The sequence below is a fragment of the Anticarsia gemmatalis genome, chromosome Z, assembly GCF_050436995.1.
Source record: "Anticarsia gemmatalis isolate Benzon Research Colony breed Stoneville strain chromosome Z, ilAntGemm2 primary, whole genome shotgun sequence".
NCBI classification, from domain to species: Eukaryota; Metazoa; Arthropoda; class Insecta; order Lepidoptera; family Erebidae; genus Anticarsia; species Anticarsia gemmatalis.
The window spans coordinates 15,086,543-15,103,551 of record NC_134776.1 but is presented as its reverse complement, the minus strand read 5'-3'; the positions used below and the strand labels follow the sequence as shown (position 1 = coordinate 15,103,551).

Below are 17,009 nucleotides of genomic sequence, written 5' to 3'. Positions count from 1 at the left end.
ACGCCGCTGCCGCCAACGCGCACGTGGTGTGGAAATGTGGATTGTGTGTACCGTACCGCGTACCGCCATCACACATCTTACACCATTATAAACATACTAACATACCTATATGTAGCATATTAGTTATACTTTTTGTATTACCGCTAATTGGGAAATTGGAATAAAGCGTTATCACGACCAGTACCGTGAACGTCGCTGGGTAACCTAAATGTTAGTTCTTACCTACTTAATTTATATTCATATTATAAAGTAAAAAAATACCTAGGTGCTTATAAATAAATTAAGGAGTAATACTATCCCACTAAACTTGTATAACTAAAACCTATCTATTAATTTATAAATCGTAACATCTAGGTAGGTACCTATACAGGTTCCTATATAATATTTATAAGTCCCCCATTTCCCTAGCTTTCGGCATCACGAGTGAACGGCTGGCTGGACTGATTACGGCAAATCTTTATTTTTCTTAGGGAATAAGAAAAGGTGCGCGGAAAATGGGAAAATTAATGTTCATAATAAATATATTTTATAATATTACCTCAGAGCGTACCACATCGAAGAAAATCGTTACCTACACTTTACGAAAACCACTGCTTCGATTTTAATCAAATATCCTTAATATTATTGATAGAGTAAAAACTAAATAAAAATCATTTCAGCTGAAGTCGACTATGAAATGAAGAATAATACCTACCTATTTGTTTTAGATTTTTATTTCGGTTTTTGAAAACAATCGTGCATAATGACCGTTTATGGGTTTAATTTAAGCTAGGGTTTTAGAAAGTGTTTTAAACATAATATTTTGATAGATCTACACAAGGAAAGGTAATTTAGAAATATATGTATAAATGCACGGGTTACATCAATGAAAATAGTTAAAATTCTAGGAAGGTAGGCACTGATTGTATTATTAACTTCGATGACATTTGAAATTTGCTGTGTATTTATTTTAAGGGATCGGGAAGTCTGTAGGATAAAGGCTGAATAAAAAGTAGTAATATATTAAATAATATTTGAAAACCAAAAAAATGCGATTGATAATGATACAGAATTTTTTGGTATTTTTTTGATATCGCATTGTACATTTACAAACCCTGAAACAAAAAAACCTTCTAAAGAAAATATAATAAAACAAGCTATCTTTACGTAAACTTAATAACAATTAACTGTTCGTAAATAAATACTAACAACGGGAGGGGTACCGGTGCAACTAAGAAATTAAAAAGTAATTGCATGTTGCGACAAACTCGCGGGGGAAAGTGACGTCACTGGCAAGTCGGGACTCGGGAGACCAGGGATCGCGCTTAAATATGTAATCTACATGTCGCAGGGAAATTACGATATTAAGAACTCTTTTATAAGAACTACTAGACCAGAGCTTAATGAACGCAGTTTTTGAACAGAAAGACATTTTTTACACGCTGACCAAGTGCGAGTTGGGGAATTTCGTCTTTTGGAAGGAAATCCTTTACCTAGTAGTCAGAAAAATCCATACTAATATTATAAATGCAAAAGTAACTCTGTCTGTCTGTCTGTCTGCTACTCAATCACGCCTAAACTACTGAACCAATTTGCATGAAATTTGGTATGCAGATATTATGATACCCGAGAAAGGACATAGGCTACTTTTTACCCCGGGAAAATGACGCAATTCCCGGGAAAATTCAGGTGGCGAACGAAGTCGCGAATAATTAATATTATAATGACATTGAACTAACAAAATTCCGTTGTCATGGCAACTGTTTTAATGACGGATATGCCTCATCGCGACTTCGTTATATTAAGAGATATAAATAATTTTTAAAATATTTTTCGTGAAAAAAAGCATATTTTGTATCATCACGCTACGACCAATAGGAGCAGAGAACAAGTAAAAAGTGTTACAAAAACGTGGAAAATTCTGACCCATTCTCTCTTATGTGACGCAAGCGAAGTTGCGCGGGTCAGCTAGTAGGTTATAAAAAACACACACCATATCGTTTATTTTGTTATTTCAATTTTATTGCACTCGCTACCAATTTATGACCATGGTACAAAACGCATTAAAATAAGTCTCATTGGCTTACAATCTCAGTTCAAATAAGGTCTCTTAACTTTACTACAATTAAAACAAAGGGCATGGAAAACGTTTCGTTCATATTCGTAATAGGGCTTTCAGAATTAGTTACAAACTTTCCACCTTTCGCATTTATCAACTAAACGGAATTGAATTGCTACAAATGAACAGCTACGAAACTGGATTTTTTCTTCATTGCCTTGTTTTCTAGAGTTGAAAATTCGATTTTAGCAATTATGAAACTAATTTTACATTCAGGAGTAGATATAATTTGTTTACCGTATGGGTAAAGGGAAGTAGTTAGTTACAAATATGTTGGTGCTACATAGAGCAAAATATAAAAACATCTAGTGACAATTTTACTGGTTCTTATATTTATCGAGAAAATATACAGGGTGTCCCAAAACTCAACGATAATCCGAGACAGGATGAAAGGCCACGTCATACCGGTTTTAGGAAAAATAAAAAAAAAATTCCATATCACTTAGTTCAGCAATAATAGACACTTTTCAAAAAAGTTGAAATTCCACACCCTTGGTCGCATTTTCAAGTCCTGTGATCACCAATGTCACAATTTCGCTGTGTTTTTTTCAATTTCGTGATCTTCATTAAATATGCTATTAATCGTAAAACAAATTAATGCACAAAACATTGTTAATTTAATAAAAAAAGTTAAGTTTTAGTGAGTCATGGTTTACAAAAATATCGTTAGTTAACTTTGACGCTTCATATTGAAAAAAAAATGTACTACACTACTCTTGGCAAGTTATTTCAAAAGTTGGCGCATTTAATCAAGATTTCAAAATGGTGCAACACTTGCCACTTTTCTTGCCATTAAAATTGTTGAACGACGAGTATCCCCGAAAATGGATCGGACGGAGTGGTACAATTGTATGGCCTCCTCGTTCCCCCGATCTAAATCCAGTAGATATTTTTTACTGGGAATGCATAAAAGAAAAAGTCTATTCGAAATCAATACATAATCTATCAAAACTTCGCCAGAAAATTGACACTGCGTCAGAAGAAATAAATGCAAGGAATTTTGCTTGACTGGTGCAAAGGTCTTTTGTTAGGCGTTGCAGAGCCTGTGTTCGTGCTAGAGGACAGCAATTATTTTTAGTAAAGAGGTAATTGAGTCAGTGCATAACCAATATTTAATGTAATAAACATAATAGGTAAAAATAATTAAAAAAAAAGAATGAACGAACCATCGTTCTTATTTAATTATTCTCCTTAAACTAACGTAATTCCGAATTGTTTTCCTCTGGCACGAATACAGGCTCTGCAACGCCTAACAAAAGACCTTTGCACCAGTCAAGCAAAATTCCTTGCATTTATTTCTTCTGACGCAGTGTCAATTTTCTGGCGAAGTTTTGATAGATTTTGTATTGATTTCGAATAGACTTTTTCTTTTATGCATTCCCAGTAAAAAATATCTACTGGATTTAGATCGGGGGAACGAGGAGGCCATACAATTGTACCACTCCGTCCAATCCATTTTCGGGGATACTCGTCGTTCAAATAAAAATAACATTTTTAATGGCAAGAAAAGTGGCAAGTGTTGCACCATTTTGAAATCTTGATTAAATGCGCCAACTTTTGAAATAACTTGCCAAGAGTAGTGTAGTACATTTTTTTTTCAATATGAAGCGTCAAAGTTAACTAATGATATTTTTGTAAACCATGACTCACTAAAACTTAACTTTTTTTATTAAATTAACAATGTTTTGTGCATTAATTTGTTTTACGATTAATAGGATATTTAATGAAGATCACGAAATTGAAAAAAACACAGCGAAATTGTGACATTGGTGATCACAGGACTTGAAAATGCGACGAAGGGTGTGGAATTTCAACTTTTTTGAAAAATGTCTATTATTGCTGAACTAAGTGATATGGAATTTTTTTTTTATTTTTCCTAGAACCAGTATGACTTGGCCTTTCATCCTGTCTCGGATTATCGTTGAGTTTTGGGACACCCTGTATATGCATTTAAGTACAAAAAACTACAAAGATTTTAAGGAATAAAGAAATTAAATCAAGAAATTGGTTTTGAAAAGTTTCAGTCAGTCCATTGGCTTTCTGTAATATTTACACAGAAATACAAGCGACCATATTATTCTCATGAACAAAGGGTGAAGTGCGAAGTTATGTTGAAAAATCACAACATTCGCTGCTGATTTGCGCTTGTTCTATGAAATGTTTTCACATTAACCTTTCTCGAATATTAAGTTCAAACTTATTGGAATTAAGTCTCGTATTGGAATTAATCTTTATCCGTTTAAGCGGTGTTAGGCGGTAGAAGAAAAAAATATGTCTAATTTGGACCCATAGAAAATAAAAGACGTCCCCTATTTTCATTGCTTGGGCTTTCACAAACGTGCAAATTGTAGTTTGTAAATTTCAAATGTGCAGCACAAGCACAACATCAGATGAAAATCAAACTCTTCGCGACTGCGCAAAAATGCTGTATATGCGTAACTTAAAACATGGCCATCAAGATTTATTACAACTGATTAAAATTTTATTTAATCATACGATATGATACATACAAATATGAAAACAAAAATAAACATCTAGTAAGAAGTACGTAATAACTCAGATAGGTTCTCAAAGCGTAGTTATGATGAACTCGAAAGCACGAAGTTTTATTCAAATAGACATAGGTAGATTTGCTACAATTTCTTGGTAATGTGAACGTGAGAGGGAATATTAAATTAGCATGTTTGCTTAACAGTGGGGAGATGGAGGCCGTCGTGCTTTATAACATAGCAAAAATAAATCTATTAATTTTAAATGTATTGAAGCTCATATTCTAATGGATAAATCCCTACTCTAAAATCACGATCCAATAAGATGAAAAAAAAGATGTAGTTTCCAAGCTGTTGAAAAAATGTGAAACTCACAACCCGAATAATAACTGTATTCCATACAACAGTGGACGTAGTGCGTATAGGGCGGTTTGCTTGTTAGGCGGTCTGCATGTTGGTATGTTCGGCGGATCATATGTCGGCGGACTGTATGTTGGACGGATGGTACGATAGGGGGATTATATGTTGGACGGATGGTACGTTGGGGAGGATTGTATGTTGGGCGGAAGGTGCGAATTAATTGTTTCGGGTCTGGTTATGATTTGTGTCCGTTGTTTGTATGTTCGTAAAAGTCTCCGCGACAGCAATTCTGAGTGCGGGAGTTGTCTTTTTAAAAACAAAACGAAACGTAACGAGTTGTATGTTGTCCAGATGGAAAATTGGGCATGACATGTTGGGCGGATGGTTCGTAGAGCGGTTGGTATTTTGGGCGGATCGTACGTAGGGCGGATGGTAAGATGGGTGAATGGTATGCTGGGCGAATGGTATGCTGGGCGAATGGTATGTTGGGCAGATATTATTATCAGAGTAGTCGTTAAGCATTGTTTTGGTTCCCCGAAATCTACGCGTCAGGTGTGGCAAATGTATACGGGACCACAAGAAGTATTTACCCGTTGTCCTGATTTATTTAGTATCCATTATATAACACGTGTCTGTTTATCATTTTTCATGACAAAAGCTTAGGTAACAATATTTTCAATATTTCGTTGGTGCTTGTGTGAATTTTATTTTAAAATATTCTTTATGTAACAAAGAAATCCTTGCAACTCGGGGGTCAAAGGAGGTAGGTGGCACCAACTCACTCACGCAATAAATAGGTAACCTAGATTTCAAAAGGTCGCGCAGTACCAATGAACGCGCTCCTGATGCCTGACTACTCTTCTAAGTCTACATAATACATTTCTAATAGAATCAATACTCAATCAACTTGTTTACAATGAAGGAGCGAATTTCCTAGAATTCCATCTCGGCACTGAGGAAAGCAAGTAAGTTGGCGGGAGCTCCGGACTTCATCTACCCTCGTACTTTACCAATCGATTTCTTATTAATTAGTCGAACCAGAACTGTAATCATTATTTTTTAGTATTAGGTACCTACATGCATCAGGCAATGGAAAATAGTTTTTCTCAAATATCGGATTGCACGTATAAGGAGTGATTATATTATCAAAAGTCAAATTATCGAAAATAACGACCCCAAATATCTAGGATTTAGTGTAAATAATATGGCATGGAAAATCGGAATGTTTTGCTCTCCAAGAGGTTTTTACTACTTTTTACACGTCTTGATGTTAAGCCAAATACTAATTGTCAACTAATTATTTCCTAATCTTCTGAAGAAACTTAATTTAATTAATAAATACCTATTAATACATAAAATGCAGTGTATATTGAAACCTATTTAAGAGCTCAGACATTAATTTACGACGGCTAGTCTTCTCTAAAAAGACTTCTCTGAAAAATGTTTAATTTAAGTTGATAAATGAGATCCTCAATTATTCATTGTATAGTTCATTTAATTTGTCAAATGCTTTTTAAGCTGTACAAGATCGTGAAAAGCAATTTGTAAGTAACTTGCTTACTTGTGAGTGCTTTGTGAAGACGGTTCGCGGAATGGAAGCCCTACACGCGCGCCTCGGCGGTCCCGACCCGACCCGCCAGGGACGACTTTAAATGAAACTTGCAAGTTTTATTACGAATGAAATTTTATATGTATTTATGAGAAATAACTTTGATTATTTGCCGTTGCAGCTATATTTAAGTAAATATTTTAGTTTTCTGTTTATGTGCCTACACGTGTGAATGATATATAGGATTCTATTGAATGACATTCCCTTACTTTATTCCATTGACACACGGTGTGTAGGTATGTATTGAGCATACAACCACCGCAGTTTAATTTTGACACTGAGTTGCTTGGTTCGAATTCGTGGTTAATGAAGATTATGGTGCTATTATGAAACCTAAAGGGGGTTAAACAGAGATAATGCTAAAAAGGCTATTTCTGTTCACAAATATTAACACATGCCGTGCGTCGCAATCGGGTACCTTTCTCATAATCCTGTTACCGTCTGAACACGTGGTTCTAAAACCACCCTAAAAGGGTGCTACTGATGGTGAAAGTTTGTAAGTACATACGAGAGTTATTTTCGGACATATACTTTTCCTTCCTGTTTAAGGCTTTTTAAACAAACACTACGAGATATAGGATTTTTAGCGGATTCACTACGAGACAAAATGTCCTACGACATGTGTCAGCAACACGTCTAGAGAAGCCGGGCGATGTTGCTCGACATAACTGATCACACCGCGCGACCTTATATTCGTAGCGCCGAGCGAAGCGTAGCATGTAGTCCGTGGTCCGGCAACTTCGCAACACATCACTCGACGTTGCTGGCGACACGTGGCCCAGTCCCGAGGACATATTTGTTACCTGGCTACTAGCTTTACTTCGATTTATGTACACTGTACCCCTAGGAAATAGTGGAGAATGAAATTTATCTGGAAACGAGAACATTTCAAGGAAATAACTAACACATAATTTTTGTTAGGGGAGAATTCTGCACCTTTTGACATGATTGTTACACTTAGGCGACATCTCGCGGCCCATGCGGTTAAAACCGTGGGCGAGTAAATATAAAATAAATATAGGTATAATAGTTTCCAAATTGAGGAGCTCGTGGCTTAGTTAACAACAGCCGCACGGATCGATCTCTGAGGTTAAGCTACGCTTGCCGAGGTTGTTCCGTGGATGGGTGACCATCTTATACATATCGAGTTTCTCCGTGTTTCGGAAGGCACGTTAAATTGTGGGTCCCGGCTGTCATTTTCGAAGATCTTTGACAGTCGTTAACAGTAGTCAGAAGCTTGAAAGTCTGACAACCAGTCTTATCGAAGGGTACCGTGTTCATACCTAAGTAACTGGGTTGTGGAGGTCAGATAGGCAGTCGCTCCATGTAAAACACTGGTATCCAGCTGCATCCGGTGAGACTGGAAGCCGACTCCAACATAGTTTGGAACAAAGGCTAAGCGAATATATAGTTTCCAAATTAATACTTACAAAAAATGCGTATTTTTAAATCCAGATAAGTGAGTGAACAATTAAAAAACGCGTTGATATATTTCCAACCTTCAAGATCAAAGTGTACGCAATTGGTGCAGTTTGATTATAATGTAAAAAAAGTAAATACTATAAATCAGGTAGCTTTTGCAATCGAAGGTATATAACATTATGAGAGTTCTGGTGATAATCATCGGAGGGCTCATATCATATCCATCAAATTATGAGCGCCTTAAGACAAAGGCTATTTCTACCTAAGAAAAAATTACGCTTGCGTGATTATCCCTTGCAGCTAAAGGAAAGATGCAGGTAGTTAGTCATTGTAGCGTCCATCATCATCATCATCCAAGGATCGCTACGGTAGGCCCCACCAGCCTGGCCACCTTACGTCCTACTTAAACAGTGAATTTATAATGAGGTCATCGAATGATCTCACGATATATTCCGAATGTATTTGATCGCGATTTATTGGGGCTGTAGTTTTAGAGGGTCTTTCGGTAGGTCCTGGACGGTTGGCGGCTGAATGGCGGGAGAGTCGGCGCTTGCGCGAATGTGTATCGATCGTGTTGGTGGCACGTGGGCGCTCCTCCGCCGCGCCAAGGGTCACACCCGATGGCCACGTGCCGGGCGCGCCCGTGTACATACGCCTACACTATGTATCCTAGCTACTTTCCTCATCAGCTTGTCACTTTCATTTCCAGCGTAGGTACCGATTTTCTCGAAGCGTATATAGTCCCGAAAGCATTCACCCACATTAGGGGAGAAAGTAGGTAATATCCATGGAATTTTAGGATGAAATATGGCACACAGTTAGTTTAACACATGACTAATTTTATAAAAAAGCTCGTTTGGTACTTACTTTATAAAACTTGGGTACTTTTGATAAATAAATTAATTGTGAACCTGGTATAGCTCAGTAGTAAGATAAAGCTAGAAAAACAGCTGAAATTTTCCAGTCACTATTTAATTAATTTAGATAAATCATAATAAACGGTCTCGGGCAGAAATTTTGTACAAAAAGTACTTGATTTAGGGTAATTTCTCATTTACTAGAAAAAAAGACCTTAAAATTGTTTTACCTATCGTCACTATGATTAAAATCTTGTGTAAAAATCACATTTACGAGAAAAGAGATTATACGAGCAAATATCAAGGTTTTAATGAGATTGAGCACTCACATTCGACATTTTATTAACGGTAAATAACTTGTGATAAACGCGCCATAGACTTTCGAATATTTGCGCATATACCTATATGCGATATTTTTTCTTTTGTTTTCTTTTTAATCCATTACTGTTCCACTGCTGGGCAAGGGTATAAAAACGGGGACTGGACACGAGACACTTACGAGTTCTAACTCGCATCGAAGCAAATGTTGTTAAAACCGTTTAGCTTATTAACCATTGTTTTAATTAACATTTTGTAAAGAGTTTAATGCTGCAATTTGCGGCAGGTAAAGCTTATTTAATGATTTAATTTATTTAGGAGGCGAGCTCGAATGATACGCACCATAGATTTGAAAACAAAGGTATTGGGTGAAACGACGGCAGATACAAACTTGAGCCCTTGCAACTTAGGTACAAGATAAGTAAAGCACGTGTCTCAAGACACATGCCTTACTATCTCGTACCTCTTCTATGTGAGCATATGAAATCAATAGGCAAACCGCGCCAAAAAATATGCCAGGTTCGTGGTATGCAAACGTGCTGCGATGTGGTACTTTCCATTACTTTTATTTTACACATCGTTTTTATTTGGCCTCGCGTAACAAAGAACCACTTTTGATGAGATCGCAGATCATACACGCAGATAAATGCGGACAATTCCATCCACCCCTGCGATACGTGCCGACATAGTTCACCACGCTTTTAACTCTTAAGAAATCTGCCGCCACTTAGTTGCCGAGGACATCTTTCTATAATACTTATTTGTACTCGTAATGTATGACGTTTTATCGACCTTCATGAACAAATCGACAGAATGTGAAGTTATGACTTAGCATGATATTTTAAACTAAGTTCGTATTCAACTAAGTAGTTTTGTAATAAAAATTGGACTTCTTATTGGAGCCGTTGACAGAGAAATTCATCTGTATCCTAGCGTGTTTAAAGACGACGTGCAACGTTAACGGTCGATGCAAGTCGATCGTAATTATACTTAGTGAACGAGCGGTTCTTCAAAGGTAAATTAACGCCACGTGACTTTATATTGCAGAGCCACAGGAATTACCTCCACACTCCGCACGCCACTAATTGTTTTCACATATCCCGCCATAAGTTAGCACAGAAAACCACGGTGGAAGGAACAAAAATGTTTCAGTCGCAACAAGTGTCTCGTCATGCGGTCTCGAATAACAACGGGCGGCTAAAATCTAATTCCGTCAGATTATATTACTAGCCAATTATCGCTCAAATGGTTTCATGACTAGGTTCTGTTTGTTAGTAAGCAAATTAAGTTACTACTGAAGATCGCTCCGCAATAATAGGAATGGCTAAGACCAGATTTCAATCGGGTCCTTATCGTACAAGAGTTTTGATAAATTCCCTATAAGTACTATTACCTCAGTAGTCGGGAGTTCTGCCTTATTTATTCATCTGTGTTATATGCTTCGGGAACTTGTTAAATTGCAATTTATTTGATTTTTATTAGTTTTTGCTAGTGCAGACGATTCCTGCAAGCCCCAGGGTACCCGAAGTTATTGCTTTTACTAGATATTACATCTTTGCTTCGCAGATTATTTAATTTTATCCGACAACGATTGGTACTTCAGAGCGGGGCGCGCTTTACGCAATGCCTCATAAGGCCCTTTTTGATTACCTTCTGCATGTAATATATTAACATGTTGTGCATCTTTTCTGCAAATAATGTAGCAATATTTACAGCACACTTCGTATTTTTATCCAAAGCATACGGAGAGTTAATCTGAATAATCTAAAATGTTCCATTATATTAGTTTATTGACATAATTATTACCAATGGCATGTCAATATTTTCCATGATCATCCAATTTTTTTCTCGCAATAACCATAACCGTGCGAGTTATCACTAACCTATACCTAACGTTAGATAATTGTCATCAGTAAGTCACTATCAAGTCATAGGCAAAGTAATATGAAGAGGCAATTTTAAACATGTTCAAATATTCGCGCCTCATGGGAAAAAACATCACGTTTGTTTCCATCAACACACGAAACACTAAGGATCATAGGCCGCAGCCAAAAGAAAAAATCCGTTCCATGTCTCTAAGCCACACGCTAGGTTATACTCTACATCTATTCTAACTTTTTAAAAATACTCCACACTTTACTAACACTAATCAAAACTCCTTTCATCAGCTTTCAGGTAAATAAGGTGTAGATTATGATGCATTTTTCATTACAAATTTTCGAAGAGTCTTTCGCGTTATGGCAAGATTCCCTCCGTCTAATTTTAAATTGCACTTAAGTAAGCAGTACTCAGAGCAGGAAGGCAGGAAATAGGTGTTAAGGAGTAAGTATATTAGATATAAATCCAAGATAGTTGTCGAGATGTTAAGCCGCTACCGTTTAGCCACGAGATGGAGGCAGACCTGGATAATATTAGTCAAATTCCGCCTGCCGCCGCCTCCATTAAATTTTTACACAATTTGTTAGGAATATTCCGTGCCGGGACGCTTTAAACGTAATAGACTGCGTGGCTTATGACCACTTAAAAATATTCGGTTGCCTCTAAAATAAAATATAGAGTGGGCAATTATTTATTATATCGGGGATCTTAAAGGAAAGTAATCGTAAAAGTGAGGAATTGACAACAATGACCCGAGGAACAGATTTTTTTATTGTCAGCAATTGGTGCTGATAAAATAATCAAGTAAATTTAAGCTGGGTAAGGGTCTCCTCCCGTTATGAGGGAGGGGCCTTGAGTCCACCACGCTGGCCAAGTTCGGGTTGGAGGATAGGTTATTTTAAAGAACTCTCAGGCATGTAAGGTTACATAATTATGTTTTCTGATAACTCATCCATACTAATATTATAAAATTGTAGAGATTTTTGTTTATCGGTTTGGTGGAACGCGCTAATCTCAGGAACTACTGGTGTGAATTGAAAAAATATTTACTGTTGGATAATAGCCTATTTATTGAAGAAGGCTATTATACCTAGACTACATTATTATAACATAACGCTACGGCTAATAGGAGCAGAGTACCAGTAAAATGTTACAAAAACGGAAAAATTATGACTTACAAAATGGTTAAAGCTAATAAAAAAAAAAATACTTCGATTGAAACGCAGATTCATAACACATTGATAACGTAGTTTTCTTTATAGAATAAATAAATATTTAAAAAACCGAACAACTGTCGAGTGTCAGATTATGTAAACTTTTGTTGGATACCTTAAATTGTCTATGGAGCCTTACTCAATCCTTATCGTAGGTAAAAAAAAATGAAACGAAAGCCTTTGTGAAAATATACCCAGTGAAATGCCTGGGGCGATAAAAACGTTACAAGTACAACGTCAGATCTATGTTCGTGAAGATGAAATTAAATAATTTTGCCAGCAACGTACCTACTGTAAATAAAAGACTTAACCTAGGTTTTTATAATAAAATCATAGTTTTTCTTTGTTTTCGGAAATAGGCATTTTTGCGACAATAACTGCATCATTATTAACGTTAATTAGGACATTAGAATTTTTCATTTCTCTAAGAGACTGTAAAACTGAATAAAGATTTAATTTTACCCAAAAACTTTCACACGTTCTCCCAAAATGTATTAATAAATTCAATACTTTATTGGTTTCTTGAAACATAAAATTATACAAAAAAAAGAAAAATCAATGAAAATTTTACAAGTCACTGTTTAATTTATATTATTATGTTTCCATTGGTTTTAGTTTTAGCGCCAAATCCGGCGCTCACCCACGGTCACAAATTCACAAACTGTATTGAAGTTCGACGACTAGAGCAAAGCCCAGGAGTGTTTGACAAAAAGCCGCTAAGTCTCATTTAATGCGAATAAAAGACCCGCGGGAATAGCCGCTCTGATAAAATTCACACGTCTCTTTTATAACTATTTATGAATAAATACATGTAAATTTATTTTAATATTTCGAAATATTACTCTGACCCTAGCGTTATGAAGATTCCCCTGACTTCATAATATTGTAATACAGGTTATGGTCGCATCAAATATCATGAAAAATAAGTAGCGGATAAGCAACGTTCCTGGTAATGGGAGACACCTAACGCCATCTATCGGCCACGGTTGGTAATTACCTTGACTATAAGCCGGTGTAAGCTTAGCCACCCCACAGTAACAAAAAGTGCTGTTCAATATGATCTTTAATTACAACAAAGAATATTAAAATTATAGCAAATAATATTAAAATAACTAATAATAAGATGTGATGACGAAGACAGAAAAAATACAATCACCAATTTAAAGAGCTCAGATTTTCACGACTTTATTTTTAAAAACACAATAAAAATAAAGTTCGGTTGACGTAAATATAAAAAATGTAAAAAAATTATAATAATAGGTACCAAGGTTCTACATTAATCAGTAATTCACGACCCTATCTTCCTATCATAAAAGGTTATGATAAAATCGTTTTTTAATAGTGTGAAAGCCTTCGCAACATATTGATAAGTGTCGAATAACCTATCCCACTTATCCCACAGACAAACTGCCAGCAAACCTATCAAAATGGCTACGAAAATTCCACCTGATAACCGATATTTAATCGGAGAAGAGGTGAAAACGGCCATTAGCCTATTACGGTTAGACGTTTGTCTTTGAGGTACGGTACTTATTTTGTTTCCCTCCTAGTCTTGTTAAAAATTATTAACAAGATTAGAATACTAGTTAAAAAAATTTTAATAAAGTACCTAACTGTGGTTTACCTTTATAAATACTTTCCGCCGTCTTAGTACGAGTATACCTTAACGAATTTTATCTAAATTATTTATGACAAACTTGTCATGCTAAACTGATTATATTAACGTGTTTGGGTTGTTTATATCAAAACCAGAAATAACCGTAACGAATACAGCAGTCCCTTCCCTGGCGCCCTACGATACCGACAACTATTCATTATATTTACATGGCTAACTGACTAAATGTAATATCCTACTATTTGTAAATTGAGCGATGTAAACCGCATTAGGGTAAGCTTTTGTGTCATTTGGTATAAAGCAGTCTTTATTGTTCAACTCGCTTCTCGCAATCTCGGGTACGTGCGGGCTACCCCAGCGACTAACTACACGTGTGTATTTAAAATACGTCCTTGAACTTTTAAAGTAAAATTGAGCAGGTATGATTACATAAAAGCTCACTCACCTCCAACCTCCGGGGAGAGAGTCATTATTGCCCTCCTTCAGTTGAGTGGTACTTGCACTTTGAAGATTGGGAACGTTCACTCTGAAAGAATTGACATCGTTCAATACACTGCATTGTACCACGTAAAGTGCATTAAATGTTCAGATTTGACTGACATTTAGGCTGATTTAAATAATTTACTCTGAGACTGATATTTAATTTTATAAAAACTTATAAGGTACAGGAGGAGGTAGAGATACCTACAAGCGAAGATCATAAATGCAATATACGTGAATTGATTTCTACGTTTGTTGTGTGTTTACATCAGGGGCTGTGAATATAGGGCTTGTGAACGTTCAGAAATCATAAAATGCAATTTCCAGGCGAGATTTTCCAGTTCAACTAGATTGTGAAATCCTGCTTATTTCATATTTTACTCTTATTGGGAACGTGCTGCGTCTTCGTTTTCCACATCATTGCATTTTGCCATCATTTTACCAATAAATATATTACCGTCAAATATGAAATTTAATTGAATAGTAGGTACCCAACTACGTTGAGAATTCAATTTCATCAAGATTTATTTGACTCTAGGTACCTTACTTGAAATGTGTTTGTAAGGACACGTCATGACGCAATATCAATTATGTTATCGCACAGATTACTTGTAGGTAATTGAAGCAATTTTATGAACCCCTGCCGTCAAACTATCTTGTACTGTAAGGAATAGTTTCAAAAGGTATTTGATTGGAGACGAGCTCACAAATTACCCCTTGCTCGCATCGCAGCTTTAATAATAAGGGTACCTAGTATACCTACTTACGAAAGACTTAATAACCCTATGAAATCTTAGACCTACCTAAGCGTAAAATAGATAGACGAATTAGAATTTTATCTCGAATATGGCTAGTAGTCCCAAAATAGACATATCTATACGACCTTCCAAATAAGAGAAAGTCAATTTTTACAAAAAAAAGTCAAATCTATTTATCTAAATCCTATTATCTAATTCTTATTTATTAATTAATTAATATCCTAGATTACTCTGGAAGATGTGTAGAAAGTTCTATTCGTTGCGATTTCTTAACCATTGTTACCGTGTGGACAATGGAAGTAATCCAATATCAAGTAAACAAGTATAGACCTTTTCTTGGGAAATTTACTGGGGAAAGATGGTTCGAGATACCTACTTCAAGTTGTTTCTGTCAACCGTAAACGTGCCAGCCCACACAACTGTGCTACCGTGCTGTGTATGTGTGTGTTATTACGAAGTGCGTCATACACTTAAATACTTACATTTTCTTATTAGCAACCGACGGCTCGACGATGAGGGGGAGGCCGCAATAGGAGTAACCTGAAACACGCCATTTGTTCAAGTTCAAGGTAACACTTTTCTCGAAAACTTTAATGAACTACTAGGTTGGGGTTTTCCGCTGCCACGTTTCCGCGGGCCTTTGTTGTTCTATTACTATATACCTAGTCATGATCTTCAAACTATTCATAATATAATAATTGATTTAGTGTTCATTTCTTAATCTTTCTTTCTTTGCATTGAAAGGGCTGAAAACCGTTTGGTACATTTTTTTCGACAAGGTAATAAGTATTATGCGGTAAAGGCAATTTACGTTCTAGATTAAAAATTATGCGGACATAATTTAGTTAGATGATAATAATACCCTCTACTTAACCATATGTAACCTAGTATTATAGTATGAGCAGTAAGAACAGTAGTCGTAAATTTCTAACGTATGGTTTATCAGTTTTCCCAACCGAAACTTTTTAAGTTTTGCGGTAGACATAAAATGGTTCGGAATATTTTATCTCACTATAGCGAACAAATACCAATCCTTTTGGCCAGAGTTTCATGTTTAACCAGTACAACGAAATTTCCGCAATTTAGTCAAATATGCAACTATGTGATACGGCCAATAAAAAGACTATCTGTGACAGTATAAAAAACTATGCGACAGATATGTGTACCACAGTCAGTCTTACCGTGAAGTTTATCTATAGCTCGATCTGCAGCAGATTGATCCGGGAAGTCTACGAAAGCATAACCTCCTCTCTTCACAGAGATGTCAGCCACCGTCAGATTCTGTTCAGCAAATAGTTGTCTCACAGCTGCTTCGTCAGCTTCTATAGGTAGATTACCTATGTACAATTTGTTCATCGCAGAAACTGTCTTCAGTTGCTCACTCATTTTTATTAGGATCTAGGGTTTATTTATCCACAAATAAAGTGATTTTAGGTCACAACGACGACAGTTAAGTTTAAAACTAGCAGTCCGACGGTATTCATTTGTCTTTGACTGAAATATGATTGACGTCAATCTGAAATTGGAACAATAATAACGTAACCTCATAACCAGACGGCCATGATCATTTTTAAAATTATTCAAAGAGGTTTTCACTGGTTTACAATTTTTAAAATAAATCCATTAAATCAACCCTTTGAGTCCAATAGAACGAAAAATTTTAGATTTATATTTAGGTGTGTGTAAAATATTCAGAGAACATGTTTAAAATAGTATTTTTTGATTTAATGTACTTTGTAGGTTATATTTTTTTAATATACCTACCTACTATCCTCTGAATGTGTAGAACACGGTAGGTGTCTGGAAAGTGGTATTAAAACTACATTATACTTAGTTAAAATTATCTAAAAGAAGTTGTTGGACTGTTTGAGAACTTTTTAGAAACATAATAAATAGAAAGAGAAAAATATG

General features: G+C 35.8%; 1 protein-coding gene across 1 annotated transcript; it reads right to left on the bottom strand.

Moving 5' to 3' along the window:
• Nucleotides 1–10,720: 10,720 nt before the first annotated feature.
• LOC142986709 (insulin-like growth factor 2 mRNA-binding protein 2) lies at nucleotides 10,721–16,567 on the bottom strand. Its single transcript, XM_076135312.1, has 4 exons — nucleotides 16,280–16,567; nucleotides 15,581–15,638; nucleotides 14,306–14,386; nucleotides 10,721–10,841 (listed from the first exon to the last, which is right to left on the bottom strand). The coding sequence occupies exons 1-4, from the start codon at nucleotides 16,482–16,484 to the stop codon at nucleotides 10,721–10,723; spliced, it is 465 nt and encodes a 154-aa protein (XP_075991427.1). The 5' UTR covers nucleotides 16,485–16,567.
• Nucleotides 16,568–17,009: the final 442 nt, after the last annotated feature.